Here is a 14,538-nt window from a genome sequence, read left to right on the forward strand (position 1 = left end):
TCATTATCATCCCCCCTTTTCCTAATGCCTGTGAATAAAATCCAATGTCTCCTTTGTTATTTGACACATGTATTACTGGAACACATTTTGAAAGTTCGTAAGTATAATAGTATACAGGACAGACCTTCCTGAGACTGGTGCTACATAATGTCAGAAGTTTAAATTTGAGTCTCATCTATCAAAACTCCATACATCCCCAGATATTTGGACATTTTCTGTGTGTTTCTCTGAGGGTGTTTTGGGATGATATTAACATTTAAATCAGTAAACTGAACAAAGCAGACTGCCCTCCATCATGCAGGTGGGCCTCACCCAAGCCAATGAAGACATTGCTACCAACCTTCTTCCCCCTTCAAGAGAGCACTCTCCTTCCTGGCAACCTTTGAACTGGTTCCTGGTTTCACAACAGCTTCAGGTCTTTGGACTCAAAATGGGACACTGGCTCTGCAGATTTTTGACTTGCCAGCTTACATAAGCATGTAGTCAACTCCTTATTTTATAAATATAGAATATACTCTATTGATTCTGTTTCTCTGGAGAACCCTAATATACCCATTCATTCTCATGTAACCAGCAATCCGTTTTCATCATATAAATTTACTCAACAACTAACTTGTAAAATTATCACTATGAATTTTGGGAAAAAATTTTCCATGTCCAAATCCTTTCAGAAATGGTCTGGGTTTAAGGAATAAAATATAAATAAATGTCAAACGAAAAAGAGATTAAGAAGAAATTTATGCCTGGAATGTACTCGTTTTGGAAAAAGAACACTGACAGGCCCGCATGAAAATTCAGCAATTTCTTTAAACAAATGACAAGTAGCATACCAAAATACGTCTTCTCTAAATAAGGAACTTCTCAGTATCAATACTCACTGTTCTGACACTGGAAAATGAAAATACCCTTTCAAAGTGAGGATAAAATATACAATGAGAAGAGAATGGGCTGCACTGTGTTTTATTTTTCATTTCCTCAGTACTTTGAAATCACCTGTTTACTGTCTTTTAAAGTTGACTAGCCATCTTCAATATTACTGTGTGTCTTATATTATCTATTACTAAAATGTTATCTTAAAAACAAAAACCTTAATTTTTATATATTGAATGAATTTAAACATTTTTTCCTACTCATTTTTTTTTAAACCTTGTACATGCCACAGGCAACCCAAAACCTAAGTTAAACTATTTGAATACAATTCAGAGCTGGGGAATTGGGTAAAATGAATGCTCTGCAAATGATCTTTAATGAGCTTTTGGATCAGAATATAACAGATTATTATTTGTTCCCCCAGAAAGTTTTCAGAAGAATAGAGATTATCATGTAATAATCAGGCAATTTCTGCACTCTGGCTGAAAACCTTGGGAAGTTTAGCCTTAATAAATGATAACAAATTTTAAAAAGGTACATGTCATCTGAATTAGTTGTATTGCTCTTTATTTACATTTTAATTTATCATTATTTTTTATACCACACTAAATGATTTAGTTTTCTTTTTCTATTATCATATATTATGGTGTTTCTTTCCTCCTTTCTCTTTTCACAAACTGATTATAAACGCTATTGGGCAGGATAAGAAGACCCAGCCCTATAATGCCCAGCGATGGAGTCTGTGCTTAGCTACAAGTGGCTAACAGAAAGATTATACACAGGGAAATATATACAAGATCTTATGGTAGCTCACAGAGAAAGGAATGTGACAATGAATATATATATGTTCATGTATAATTGAAAAATTGTGCTCAACACTGGAATTTGACACAACATTGTAAAATGATTATAAATCAATAAAAAATGTTAAAAAAATATCATACAAAACCACCCATAATTTTTCAAAAGTTGTATAGTGGAAGATTGCAATAAAGGATTATATATGAGCCAATATTTCTACGTAAACTTAACCCTATCAATACCCATGGTTTCTTTACTGCAGATAAGACAGTATGTTTGGATACCTACAGAAAATTTTTGATTAAATGATTAACTACTTATAACTTTCTTCCAGATCCCTGCAAAATTGTTTCCTTACAAATTGTTCTTTGAAAGCGATGTGAAAGTATGTTTTGAAGACATTCCTCTGTACTTTGGGGGCTTGCAGATTCTCTGCATCTTGAGAGAGGAATAGTTTTTTAGGACCTTTCTCTTTCCATATGTGGACTTTGAGTCAGAAGATCTGAAGTCTCAGTCTACCACTGCCTTGTTGTGTGAGATTTGGGCTTGCAATTTAGCTTCTCAGTCTTGTTCAAAAACAAACAAACAAAAAAGGAAGTAGAAAACATTTACCTCACAGTACTTCTGAGAGGATTCAGTGGGATAATGTATATTATGATAGTTTAGAGCTGCTGTGTCCCATGGAAATTAAACATGAGACAACTGTAAGTCACATCTATAATTAAAATTATTTTTCTGGTAGCCATATTAGAAAAGTAAAAACTGAAAATTAATTTAACCATATTTGTATTTAACCTGATATATCCAAAGTATCATTTCGACATGTAATCAATACAAAACAATATGAAAGTATTATACCCTCTTTTTTTTGTACTAAATCTTTGAGACCCGGTATTTCAGATTACAGCACGCTGCAATGAAGGCAACCCATATTTCAAGTCCTTCAGTAGCCATCATGGGGCCAGTGGCCACCCAACCGAATAGCCCAGGGAGAGATCTGAATTCATTTGTCACATCAGCTAGTTGATCATTTAGCAGGCAAAGCAGAAGGGATCGAACCTCAGCTAATGAAACGGTTCAGACTCTGGGAGCTTCAAAACTTTTCTTAAAGAACTCATCATCTCCTTTGGTATGTTGAACTTAAAAAAAGTCAAACAACACTAAAATATATAAAGTAAAAGTTTCTCCACACCATTCCAAAACTAACAATACTTTCAGCAACTACAGGTAACATTTGATTAGGTGGGCTTCATGTTAAGTCTAGAAAAGCCATTCTCTTATTGCCTCTTGTTGATTTTTAACTATGGTAACCTCTAGATTCTACCCCTCTGGTTTGCTTATCATCTTCATATGGAAGACATTTTTCCTTCCTAGCTTTTTAGTTCCTGACAGAAATAACTGTGTGTACTTTGCTTTATACTATACCTAGCACAGACTACCCAAATATAACTTTATATACTTTCAAACATATACTTACTGTTTTCACCTGGGATGCCTTTTTATCATGTGGTTGAATGAAGAAATTAGAAGTCAGATTTACTATTTTGACTGGCTGGTGTTTCAAAGTCAAAGGACACAACGCTTATATTTACCACTGGTCATCAGAATCCTTACACTGGAAACAGTCTCTCACTGATAGCTTTCCAATCAATGGATTGTTCACTTTACTCAGAATTTAGATTTTATGTTACAATTTCTCCAAAGAATCAAACGACTATGCTTTGGACATTTTGAACTATGTAAACAAGAAATCCGGTGGGGCGGGTGGGAGGAGATGGGTACGCAGGGTCGCAGGGTACACAGCTGAGAAAGCATTTCCTAAAGGCGGAGCTGAGCGTAGTTACTAGATATTCATTCCTTCTGAGAACGTTAATCCCACGAAAAGTTAAGAAACGGGAAAACTTGTATTAATATCTATGGGAGCTATAAACAAAAGATTTAACAAGACTCCGGTAAGCTGTAATGTAGTATGCCCAAAAGAAAAGTTGAGAAATTTGCAGGGAAAAAAAAAAGCTAGACGTAATTTTAAGGTTTCCCTGCTCCTTGGAATTGCAATGGGAGCTGTATTTCAGTATTTGGTACATATTGGGGGGGAGGGTCAATGAACAGTAGGAGTTACTGCAGGGTTAGGCCTTTTTGAACTCCTAAGGCAGAATACAGTCAAAATACAAAAAGCCAAAAATATAAAAGCTCTGTAGGAGTCCGCGGAAACAAGCCTTTACAGAAAAATAACAACTTGTGTACTATATATACACAATACTCTGTTTTCCCGGTATTTACATCTAGTAGGGGGCAGATCTTTTCCCCTCTTGTAAAGCGCCAAGAAAAAAAAAAAAAAAGCACTCCACTGTGACGGTTAGTCCGCAGCGAAGGGCAAAGGGCAGGATCCGAGGGCACTAGCCTCTGAGAGCAAAACCCCGTGACCTTCCAGGCCCCAACGCACGCTACGCCCACCGCGCAGGCGCAGGACGGAGCGGCGCCGAAGCGGCCGGAGGCGAGAGGCGATTCGCCTGATTCGGCGGGCCCCGCCCCTCGACTCGCGTCAGGCCGTGACGTGGCCGTCTAGGGCCGGCGGGCGGGGTTCTAATCTCTTACAACAGCGCGCGCCAGCACTCCAGCGGCTGTGGGGACCGGCGCCGGTCGGCTGTGGATCCCGTGCGAGCCGCCACTGCCAGAACTAGCTGCGTTCGCAACGAGGATTGCGCACTTCCATCCAGTAAGTGTGAGAGAGGTGGCCAAACGGGGCGTCAGCAGGGGCTGCTAGACGAGCCGCTTTGACTCCTGCCGGCCGGAAGTCGCGCACCCCTGACAGCTGCCGGGCCGCAGTCTGGGTGAAAGGGCTGTTGAACGGCCGCGGGAGCCGGGGCCGGGGAGCGAGGTGAGGCTCGGAGCTGCGCCATTGGTTGGGTCGGTTTTGGCGCGCCGTCCCGTCCGCGCTCCCTATTGGCTGGCGGGGGCCGTCCCGAGACGCGCGCCGTGGTTGGAGGGCCCGGGCGCACAGCGCCGGATCATGCGCCTTCTTGCTGGATCTCTGGGTCTAGGTGTCCCGAGAACGAGCTGGCCAGGTCGCGGGGAGGTTCGTGTGCCGCACGTTGTGGGAGGGCATCAGCCTAGGCATGCCTGGCTGCCTCAGTGAGCCGGAGCATCCGCCCTTTTGGCCGTGTAAGTGGCGGTGATCCATCCGAGGGGGTCCGCACACTGGGCTCGTGGGAGGAGGTCCCTGAATCCTGCATCACCCATTTGAAAAAGAATATTGGACTTGGTGACACTTTTTTCACCAGTTTATCAGGATTTCCTTGGACCCAGTCCTATGCCGGAGTTTTCAGTCTAGTTGTTTTTAAAAGCTAGAGAATAAAAAGTAAGGGTGCAAGGTTGTTGGCGGCAGTGTGATAAACAGTGAAGGATTAGACTTGACCCGTGGCCTTCAACTTTTTAAATCGTGACACGTACGAAAAGCACACCTTATATCACAATTCAGGACGCAACCCTCCAACCAAATTAGAACCTTTTACGAAGCAGTATTTATCCTTCCCGTGCCACACACTCTGCTGTATTCTCGTCTCTTCAATTCCACTCTGTTCAGTTACATTTTTCCAAACACCCGTTAAGTGATTTTGGGATCCCAGGCCCCGCGACCTGCAGTTTGAAAATCATTGCTCTGGTTCAGTTTAGTTGGTCCCGACCAGCATTTGCTTAACGTGAAATAGGGTAGAAAATAGGGTACATCGCACAATTAGATTAAATTTTGCATCCTAAATTTTTTTGCTTGCCTTTCTGTGTGCTAGGGCATAGTGTACAATGTATTAACATGTGATGGGTCATATGCCCTGAGTAAAGAAACGCATGGCCACAGAAATCAGGGAGATCTGTTTCAGAGACAGACTTGGTCCGGGAGTTTAGAGTTGGGCTTGGGGTGAGTCTGGCCCAGTGATCTGTTAATATTACATACCTCTTCATCTCCTGCTCCCTCTTTGCTTCGATCAGCGTCTCAGTTCGTAGTGGTAGTTAAACATTCCCTACACACGTAAATGCATAATCTTGATTGGATATTGAGTTATCGCTGGTTACCAGAGACACGTTTGTTGTGGCTTAAATCTGCCTTTGAAACAGCAAAGTTAGGGTGCTGTTCTTTAGGACAGATTTGGGCATACCCACATACCTGTTTTGCTTTTTCCTGGTGACCATTTTTCAGATCTTTGAAAGCCTTGTATTTAATCCAGGACATCATCATGTTTTGTAAATTTGTTGGGAACACAGATTTTCCTTTTGGAACAAGATTTTTTCCAGCCAGAATTGTGTGTTTGTGTGTATATAAAGTAGAGATAATTAAAGTCATTAGATTTAGTCACTTGTCATTGACAGGACTGAGTTTGGGTACAGTGAGAAAAGATAGTTCCATCATTTTTTTTTATTGTTATGATTTTTTTATTTTGATTTCTACAGTTGTACTTTCAACAGCAGAAAAACTAGATTTTACCTTCTGATGCAGATGATACTCTGTTTTCGAATTAACTAGTCTTCTGTTCGTCATCAGGTGTATAATGAATCCCAGTATGAAGCAGAAACAAGAAGGAATCCAAGAGAATGTCAAGGTATGTGATACAATCACTTTGATCTGTTGTAGATAGCATGTAGTTAGATGTTTTTTGACATAATTTAGTCAAATTTAACCTGGCTACAATTTCAGTAATCCTTGAATTACTCAATTTTTAGTCTGAGGACAAGTAATAATTGAGAACTGTTTAAAAATTAATTATGGTTGAATGTTAAGTTTTCTGATCCACATACACAGGATGTCTTTCCATTTATCTCGGTAGTCTTTACTTTCTTTCAACAAATGTTTTGTAGTTTTCAGAGTTTTGAGTTTTTCACTTTTTTTTTGTTAAATTCTTTCTTAAGTATTTTATTCTTTTTAATACTTTTGTAGACGGGAGCATTTCCTTAATTAAATTTTTGTTGTGCTCATTGCTACAGTATAGAAATAGTTGATTTTTGTATCTTGATCTTGTATCGTGCAACCTTGCTGAACTTAATAGTTCTAATAGTTGTTTAGTAGATTACTTAGGATTTTCTGTATACAAGATCGTTATTGCTTCGTTTCTACTCCTACATTTCATGAAATGATTTTCTTAAAATCCTTTTGCGTGTATCTTCAGATTAGTGTCTGACCACAGGGACACATTTTGCATTATATTGAATATATTTCCAGGGTACATCATACTCATTACCATCTAACCTGCTTGTTCTGCCACGCTTTTTGAATCCCTGTTTTATACTGTCACTGAAAATCTTCTCCCAAATGTTTATTCTTTTAACAGTTAAGGACAGAGCTTAATTTTGGGTTTGTAATTTTGACAGGCTTTGCTCTTACTGTTCTAAATGGATTTACAACTTAGCTAGATCTTACCACACAACTTAAACTATATTCTTAGGGTTCTTGGGAGTGAGACCACATTGTCAGGAAAGTTTATCAGTTTGCAGGTTTAAATTGTATAGTATAAATAAAAGCCTTTTGTAAGTGATAGCAGATGCTTTTTGATAGGTTGTTTTGTTTACCTTGCCTTATGCAGTGTGTTCCTTACTCTATTTTTCTTTAATACTTTGCATTGATAATTTGTGGATTTGATTCTATCAGCTTCCATTCAGGATGGTGACATCTTCCCACTGTGCATTGTAGGTGTGTGTTTTTAAACTTTTTATTGCGAAAATCGTCAGATATTCAAAAGTAGAGTCAACAGTATAATCTCAGTTTACTTCTCCCATTTTCATCAGTTATCAGTATGCAGCCAGTCTTGTTTCGTCTTCATCTCCATTCACTCTTACCTCCACTGAATTATTTTGAATCAAGTCCCAGACAAATAATTATATAATTCCAGCAGATCCTAATATTTAAAGAGAAGTCTAATCTTTAGTAGCTATAGTAAAACTAACTAGGATATAAAAGGATTTGGGTTCTGTTTGATTCTGGTTCTGCCTCCAAAACTGTGACGTTGGGTGAGTTATTTAGCATCTCAACCTCAGTTTACTCATCAGTAAAATGAGGGAATTGGACTGAAACTAGATCGCTAAGAGTATATTTAAGAGTTCATGGATTCCTTGCCAGTTATACATAAATTCTAAGTGTGCTCTTGTTTGTTTGTTTTTTGAGGTAGTTCACAGAATCTCAAATTGTTTTCTAAAGAGATTAAGACCCATTGATATAAAAGAACCTTTCTGGCTCAAAAGAGTTTACTATTCTAATGCATGATCTGTATTAATAAAATGATAATAACAGTATTACATTTGGGGGGCTGGATGCTGTAAAGCTTACAGGTATAAAAGTTAAATATTAGAAGTTGTCCTTTTTTGTGACAGTAATGTAGCTGGCTTCTTTGGCCTTTTTTAGTAGCAAACATTTAAATAAATTCACACCTCCTACTATTAAGGTTCCAAAGCTTTATTTTCTTCTATTTGTCTGGAGACTTTTGACTAATCTATAATCTAAATTGTATCTGAAAGTTGGTGTAATATTTGTTCTCCCAGTAACTGGCATTTGTTCTTCAGTTAAATAGTGAGATAATAATCAGCAGTAGAAACTTTACCGTGGGAAAGGTGAACTCTAGTCGTGTGAAGTACAGTGTGGAATCATTAACTTTCTCACGCTGCTTTGGTATCATGTTCTTGCTAACCTTGTTTGAGTATTCACCATTGTTTGCTATCCCATAGTGGCAGTATAACTAATGATTTTTTTGCAAAAATAGAGAGAGCTTTTAGAACAGGAAATATACAGGAATGTATTTACATATTACAGGGAAGGCAGTATTTTTTTCAAAACAATAGCTTGGGCATTTTAGAGTTTCAGTATACCTCAAGCACTGACATTTTCACTGTCTGCTATCGAATGGGCTTGAAGCAAAACTGCTTCTACAGTCAGGTGAAGGCTGAAGGTGGGGAGTAGGTCTTCTTACATGTGGTTTTGTGTAATGTACTTAAAAATTATATTTCAATTCATATAAATGTGTTAGGGGATATTCACAGTTTAAAGGAAGCCTGAGATAAATCCTTTTGATTAGGGGAAATAGTATTTTGCAGTATAAATAATTAACCTTTCCCTCCAATTTGCCTCTCTTGTGGGTTTCTACCAAAAATGTTATGATTTTGGTAAATTCCTAGTTTCTTTGTGGAAGATCTTTTTTAAGAGGGAATACAAATATTTCTGTTATACTGCAATTCCATCACACATGGTTTGAAGTGTTAGGAATTTTGTCATATTTTTGTTTTAACTAAACAAATGACTGTATGACCATAGCAGCAGCACCTATTGCAGTGGGAGGAGAGAAGCTACTTGTTTGTGTCTTGTCCATGTGTAGCATTATAAACTTACACAGCTGATCAAATATTAGTGTCTTTAGCGTTTCTTTTTTGTTGTTGTTAATTATAGTGGGACTAATGCAGTAATAATCCATATGGAAACTTAGTAACCAGATATTTATTATCTTGACTTTCAGAGTAGTCCTGTTCCAAGAAGAACTCTGAAGATGATTCAGCCTTCTGCGGCTGGGTCTCTTGTTGGAAGAGAAAATGAGGTAGGTATTTTTGGGCTAGAATCGGGTACAGATGATAGTACCTTTACTTTAAAAACATTTCAAAGATTTTCTTGTCAGAAATACCTAAATCAATGAAATTAATGGAAATAATATAAGAGTAACAATTTTGTATCCCCCACCGAAGTGATTTTTGTTTTAATTGTTCAATTTAGGAAGTTCTGAATTGGTATGAATACCTGTAGTAGAACTGGAATGATGTAATAAGTTATGAATTAGCCTAGAGGTCTAATGTTGATGTTTTGAGAATAAAAATTGGGCTCATTCATTTAGCCCTGTAGAAAAGGGTGTAATAACCATGAATGAGGGTTTTTAGACTTTTGTAGGTTTAAAATAGTGCCTTTCCATGGTACTGAATTATTTAAACAATAAAAATAAATTTAGCTAAGTCTTAGACCCAAGTCTAATCCAAAATAGTTGCTGCAAATAGAGTACAACTATACATTTTGGTAAAGTTTTGAGTTGTGTAATTTTTTAAAAGATCCAAAGGTATCAAAAAGATACAGATATGTGAGTGCTCTATATTCAATACACAAGTGACAAAACCGCCCAGGTTTCTTACTCAGTAAAACAAAATAAGTGAGACTGACGTATACATTTGTATTATAGTTGGTTAAAGGCTTGCCCAAAAGAAAACATTGGAACGATCAGTTAATATCTAAGACTTCCAGCTCTGGAGTTGTTACTGTCCCAGAACATAGTGAAAATAAAGATCTTGGAGGAGTCACTCAAGAAGCATTTGATCTTATGATTACAGGTATGAAAAAATGTATAATTTAAAATTTTTTAAATTATAATAAAGGTAAATATTATTTATTATACTGTTATGAATTCTGCCCACAGCCTCTTAACCTATTAGATATTTTACTTTTGTGTTCTCGATAATTTAAAATTGCTTATGGTTGTAAATATATAAAACACTAACTGGTAAGACCCAGCTATGGATGAAATATTAAAGAAAAAGACAGTGATTAATATGGCAGCTCTGATACCGGACTTACAAGACTTGGAAATAGTCTTTTCAGAAGACATATGTCTAGGAATGAATTTGAAGAAAGGAATTAGAAGATACCAAGAGAATTGAAGTAAGGGAGCCAACAGGAACAATAAAGGTAGGGAAGATGAATGAGAAGCATGTGCTGTAGTAAATACTAGTTTTTAATGGAATGCCAGTAGAAATCAAAAGAGGAAGCTAATGATGATTTGTAAGCAGTATGGAAGATGATTAATTCTGTACTACTCATGGGTCATTGGATATTATTGCTGAGGAAAAAATATGAGACCTAGACAAGTTAATCGACTTACTCAAGGTTATAGTGACATTTGGACACATTTCGAGTTGCCAGGAAGACAGTGGGGTTTTATTAGGCAAAACTGGAAAGGCTGACTGCATAGAAATAAAGAAGCTCTTCAATAATGTAAAATAAACAATAGGATTTGCGATATTTATTTCTAATTTGACTAAAATTAACAAAGATTGATGGAAGAAACATTAAAGTTAAATATGGAAACAAACAACTATACATCATATTGCTAACATAACCACATAAATGAAAAAAAAAATTAATCCATGTAACGTGAACACAGAACTCTGACAATAGACCCTTAGGGGGACATATTATGAGGATTAAAAGAACTACAAAGAAATCTTGAATTTAATTTTTGCTGGCAGTGGTATAGCAAGTTTGAAAAAAGTTTGTGTGTTTTAGGATTGAACAAATGAGTGATACGCTGATATTGCTGGGTAGATGGTATGGTGACAGGAGATACACTATGTAATGGGGAAGGAAAGGAGGAACCCTTTTGTGGAGGTGGAGTGTTGGTATAAACTGATGACTTTAAAAAAGAGCCTCTCTTAACTCTGCCAGTGAAAGAGCCCAGAAACATGTGACAAGAAGCACAGCCACGCCCGGTTCTTGGTTTGTAATCACTATTCTCTCTTAAAGCTCCCTGGAGAAGTGGCTGCTTCCAGGACTTGGGCAGGGAAACTGTAGAGTGAGCTTGGAACCTGTCGTGTTAGAAAATAAGGAAGTACTCAGAAACTGATGGATGTGTTAAAAGGACAAGGAGTCTGCTTGAAGGGATCTCCCTGGCTAAATTTAGGAAGATTTGAGCATCAAAATGAATAAGGACAAGAATGGAGTATAACACTGAAGTAAAACAGAAGACATGAATCCATACTGCTAATTTTGTTCTGATTTGGGGTAGGGAAAGTTCTTTTACAGAATAACACCAACTACCTAATGTAGAAGGAATTTCATAAATAGAAAATCACTCTTTTTCATCCACCATAGAAGTAATAGATTTAAGCAAGAAAACAGCAGAGTTAAAATTGGGTGAAAGGTTGGTAGGGAACTGGATGTTAACACAGACTCAAAAATTTTACTCTGTAAATCATTTATTTGTTACTAAAGGAAAAAAGTATCTTTCAAGGGAGAAATCATCTGCAAATTTAACATCTCCAGCATTGTGGCAGATGAGTGTGTGTTCCCCAGATGGAACATTGAGAAGGATACAGCGTACTTAACACAGGTTTCTGCCAGAATGTTTAGCTTGAATCTAATCATGAAACTGGACAAATTAAATTTAAAGACAGTGTAAAACTAACTGGCCTTAACTTTTCACAAATGCCAGTGTTAAACAAATTTAAAAAATACAAACACAGAAAGCAAATGTTGCACACATCTTTAACAACCTCGGTGAAAGTTACATGTGTATCATACTTGTGTTGAGATTCTTTTGAAGGACTGGAATCTTCACAATGTTGGGAAAAATTTTTTTAATTGATTTGGTTTCCTAACTTTAATCTTTTAAAAATGGGTATTGTGGAGTACTGGGTAAGATAGTAAATTTTTTTAAATACAAGAAATTATTGGGTTTTATAGCAGTATATAATAGTAATTTTCAAAGTTACATGTAAAATTTTAATTTATTTTAGAAAATCCATCTTCTCATTATTGGAAAGAAGTGGCAGAAAAACGGAGGAAGGCTCTCTATGAAGCACTTAAGGAAAATGAGAAAGTATGTACTGAATATAATTTGTGGCATTTTAAACATTCTGGGATTATTTTCCTTCTGCTGCTTGAGCATATTTTATTAGAGCAATATAAACTAGCTTTAACGTTGGCCTAATGAAAGTTTAATTAGGAAACTGTTACTGGAATTACACAAAAAGAAACCTGTTGTGTTGAGAGCCAAAGATAGCACCTTTGTTAGGAACTTTGTGCTAATGTATCTATCAGTTATACACTTGGAGGCACATAATTTGGTTTATAGTTTAGCAAATCTGTGGAATACTGAACTTTTTAATTTATGTCACATAGCTTCATAAAGAAATTGAACAAAAGGACAATGAAATTGCCCGCCTGAAAAAAGAGAATAAAGAATTGGCAGAAGTAGCAGAGCATGTCCAGTACATGGCCGAGGTCATAGAGGTGGGTATTTCAGCCTGCACCTGACTCAGAATCACCCCTTTTTCTAGAAAGTGTGGTCAGTAAGTGTTTGGGGTCTAGAATCGGATTTCTGGGCTGGAGTCTTAGCTCCCTGCCTGGCACCGTTAAGTTTGAGTCAAGCAGGTTATTTATCCTGCCGGGGCTTCATTTTCCTCATCTATAAAGGGGGAGTAATAGTGCCTAGTTCGTAGGCTTCTTATGAGAGTAATGAATTACGACAGAAAAATGAGGGAACTGACAAAAGTGAGAGCCCAGTAACTAGTGGATGCTATTATTTACTATTATGAAACATCGCTTTTCTTGTAGGGAGATATAAAGGAAAAATATATGGAAAATCATATTTCACAGCTGACAAATTTTCAGACCATTTTAAATTTAACTTTAATGCCAGTCTGTACTGTCATTTATAAAATTGGTAATTGGTGTGCTGAATAACTTATCTGACTTTTTAATTTTTTTATTTTTTTTAAATGCAAGGAGATTTAATTGTACAAGACATGAGCAAACAAATGTGTATCTAACACTAATTAGTATTGGGCCATTAGAAACAGGTGCTGTCTGACTTTTAAAATTTTTAATTTGGAGGTAGTTAATGTGTTTATAAGAAGAATTAGCCTGATGAGAATTACTTTACCAGTCTTGGCTTAAAAAATATATCTTAAACTTGTTCATGTTTGCAAACAATCATCTTGTTGATGGGGAGAAAGTTTTTTGTTTCTTTTTGTTATTGGTTTTTTCCCCCTGGTTTGTTTATTTATTTATTTAGGGTCGGGGGATGTTTTTCAAATCAAAACTTTTCTTGTACTGAATTTCTGCCTTAGATTTTAGAGCTGTGACAGAATTCATATTTGAAGTTTTCATTTGGAAGCTCTGTATGAGCTCCTTCAGCTGCCATGAAAGTACTGGTCCCCAGCAGATGGGAAATTAGGAAACGTGGTCCTTCACCACACATAGTTTGAGAAGTGCTGATTCAGACTGTGTTCTGAAAGCATGTGAGTGCTTTAAAAAAAAGAAGCAAGCAAATTATTAAACACTGTGTCTTTGCAAAAAAATGCTCTAACATGGTAAAGACTTTGATATAACACTTGACTACTTACAGGTGAACTTAATTGAGAGATATTATGAAATAAAACCTCACTACAGCACTGAGGGTCAGTTACATCAGCATACTGATAATAGGCTTGGATTTTAATGTTTTTACAATTAATTATTGGTTTATTCTTTAAAAGAGACTGAGTAATGAACCTCTGGATAACTTTGAATCACCGGATAGTCAGGAATTTGAATCTGAAGAGGAAACTGGTGAGGATTTGGAAGTAGAAGACTCAGAAGTTGGTGCTTGTGCTGAAGAAGTTGTCTCTTCCTCTACAGATGCAGAACCCTGTACATGAAATTCAGTAATATTTGACTTTTGAGAAACATACTGCCAAAGTTTACCTCCACTATAGTTCTTTGTAGCAGAGCAAATAACTATATAGTGCAAACTTGGAATCGAACTTCCTTGTTTGTATCATGGGACACTATTATTGTATTAAAATACAAATACTGTGTATTTTTAATCTATGATGTTTTGTGTAAATAGCATTTTCTCAGTTGTCAGACATGACTTATATATATGATAAATAAACTTCATTCTATTGAGCATTGTGTCTGTCTTGGGAGAATGAAGTACAGGACTGTATGTAGAAAATTCATCTATTTCTGTGCTTTTGTTTCCTTTCTATTCTCCTGCTAACGATCTTGGAAGAAACAAGGGGAAAATGAATTCCTCCCTCTATAGACTGAGATAGCTGAGGTTTTAACTCATAAACCTGGTTGTACCTCAAGCTCCC

The 14,538-nt window shown here is 36.8% G+C and overlaps 1 protein-coding gene across 3 annotated transcripts; it reads left to right on the forward strand.

Annotated features, from left to right (window-relative positions):
• The first annotated feature begins 4,231 nt into the window (after positions 1-4,231).
• GMNN (geminin DNA replication inhibitor) lies at positions 4,232-14,347 on the forward strand. 3 transcript variants are annotated; one of them, XM_010980130.3, is made up of 7 exons: positions 4,232-4,387; positions 6,206-6,263; positions 9,159-9,236; positions 9,864-10,011; positions 12,193-12,275; positions 12,578-12,688; positions 13,936-14,347. In XM_010980130.3, the coding sequence occupies exons 2-7, from the start codon at positions 6,213-6,215 to the stop codon at positions 14,095-14,097; spliced, it is 633 nt and encodes a 210-aa protein (XP_010978432.1). In that variant the 5' UTR covers positions 4,232-4,387; positions 6,206-6,212; the 3' UTR covers positions 14,098-14,347. The 3 variants fall into 3 exon arrangements, with proteins under 3 accessions (XP_010978432.1, XP_031290972.1, XP_031290971.1); XM_031435112.2 differs by lacking the exon at positions 4,232-4,387 and adding an exon at positions 4,422-4,549; XM_031435111.2 differs by lacking the exon at positions 4,232-4,387 and adding an exon at positions 4,724-4,833.
• Positions 14,348-14,538: the final 191 nt, after the last annotated feature.

This window comes from Camelus dromedarius, chromosome 19 (assembly GCF_036321535.1).
Source record: "Camelus dromedarius isolate mCamDro1 chromosome 19, mCamDro1.pat, whole genome shotgun sequence".
Taxonomy (NCBI): domain Eukaryota; kingdom Metazoa; phylum Chordata; class Mammalia; order Artiodactyla; family Camelidae; genus Camelus; species Camelus dromedarius.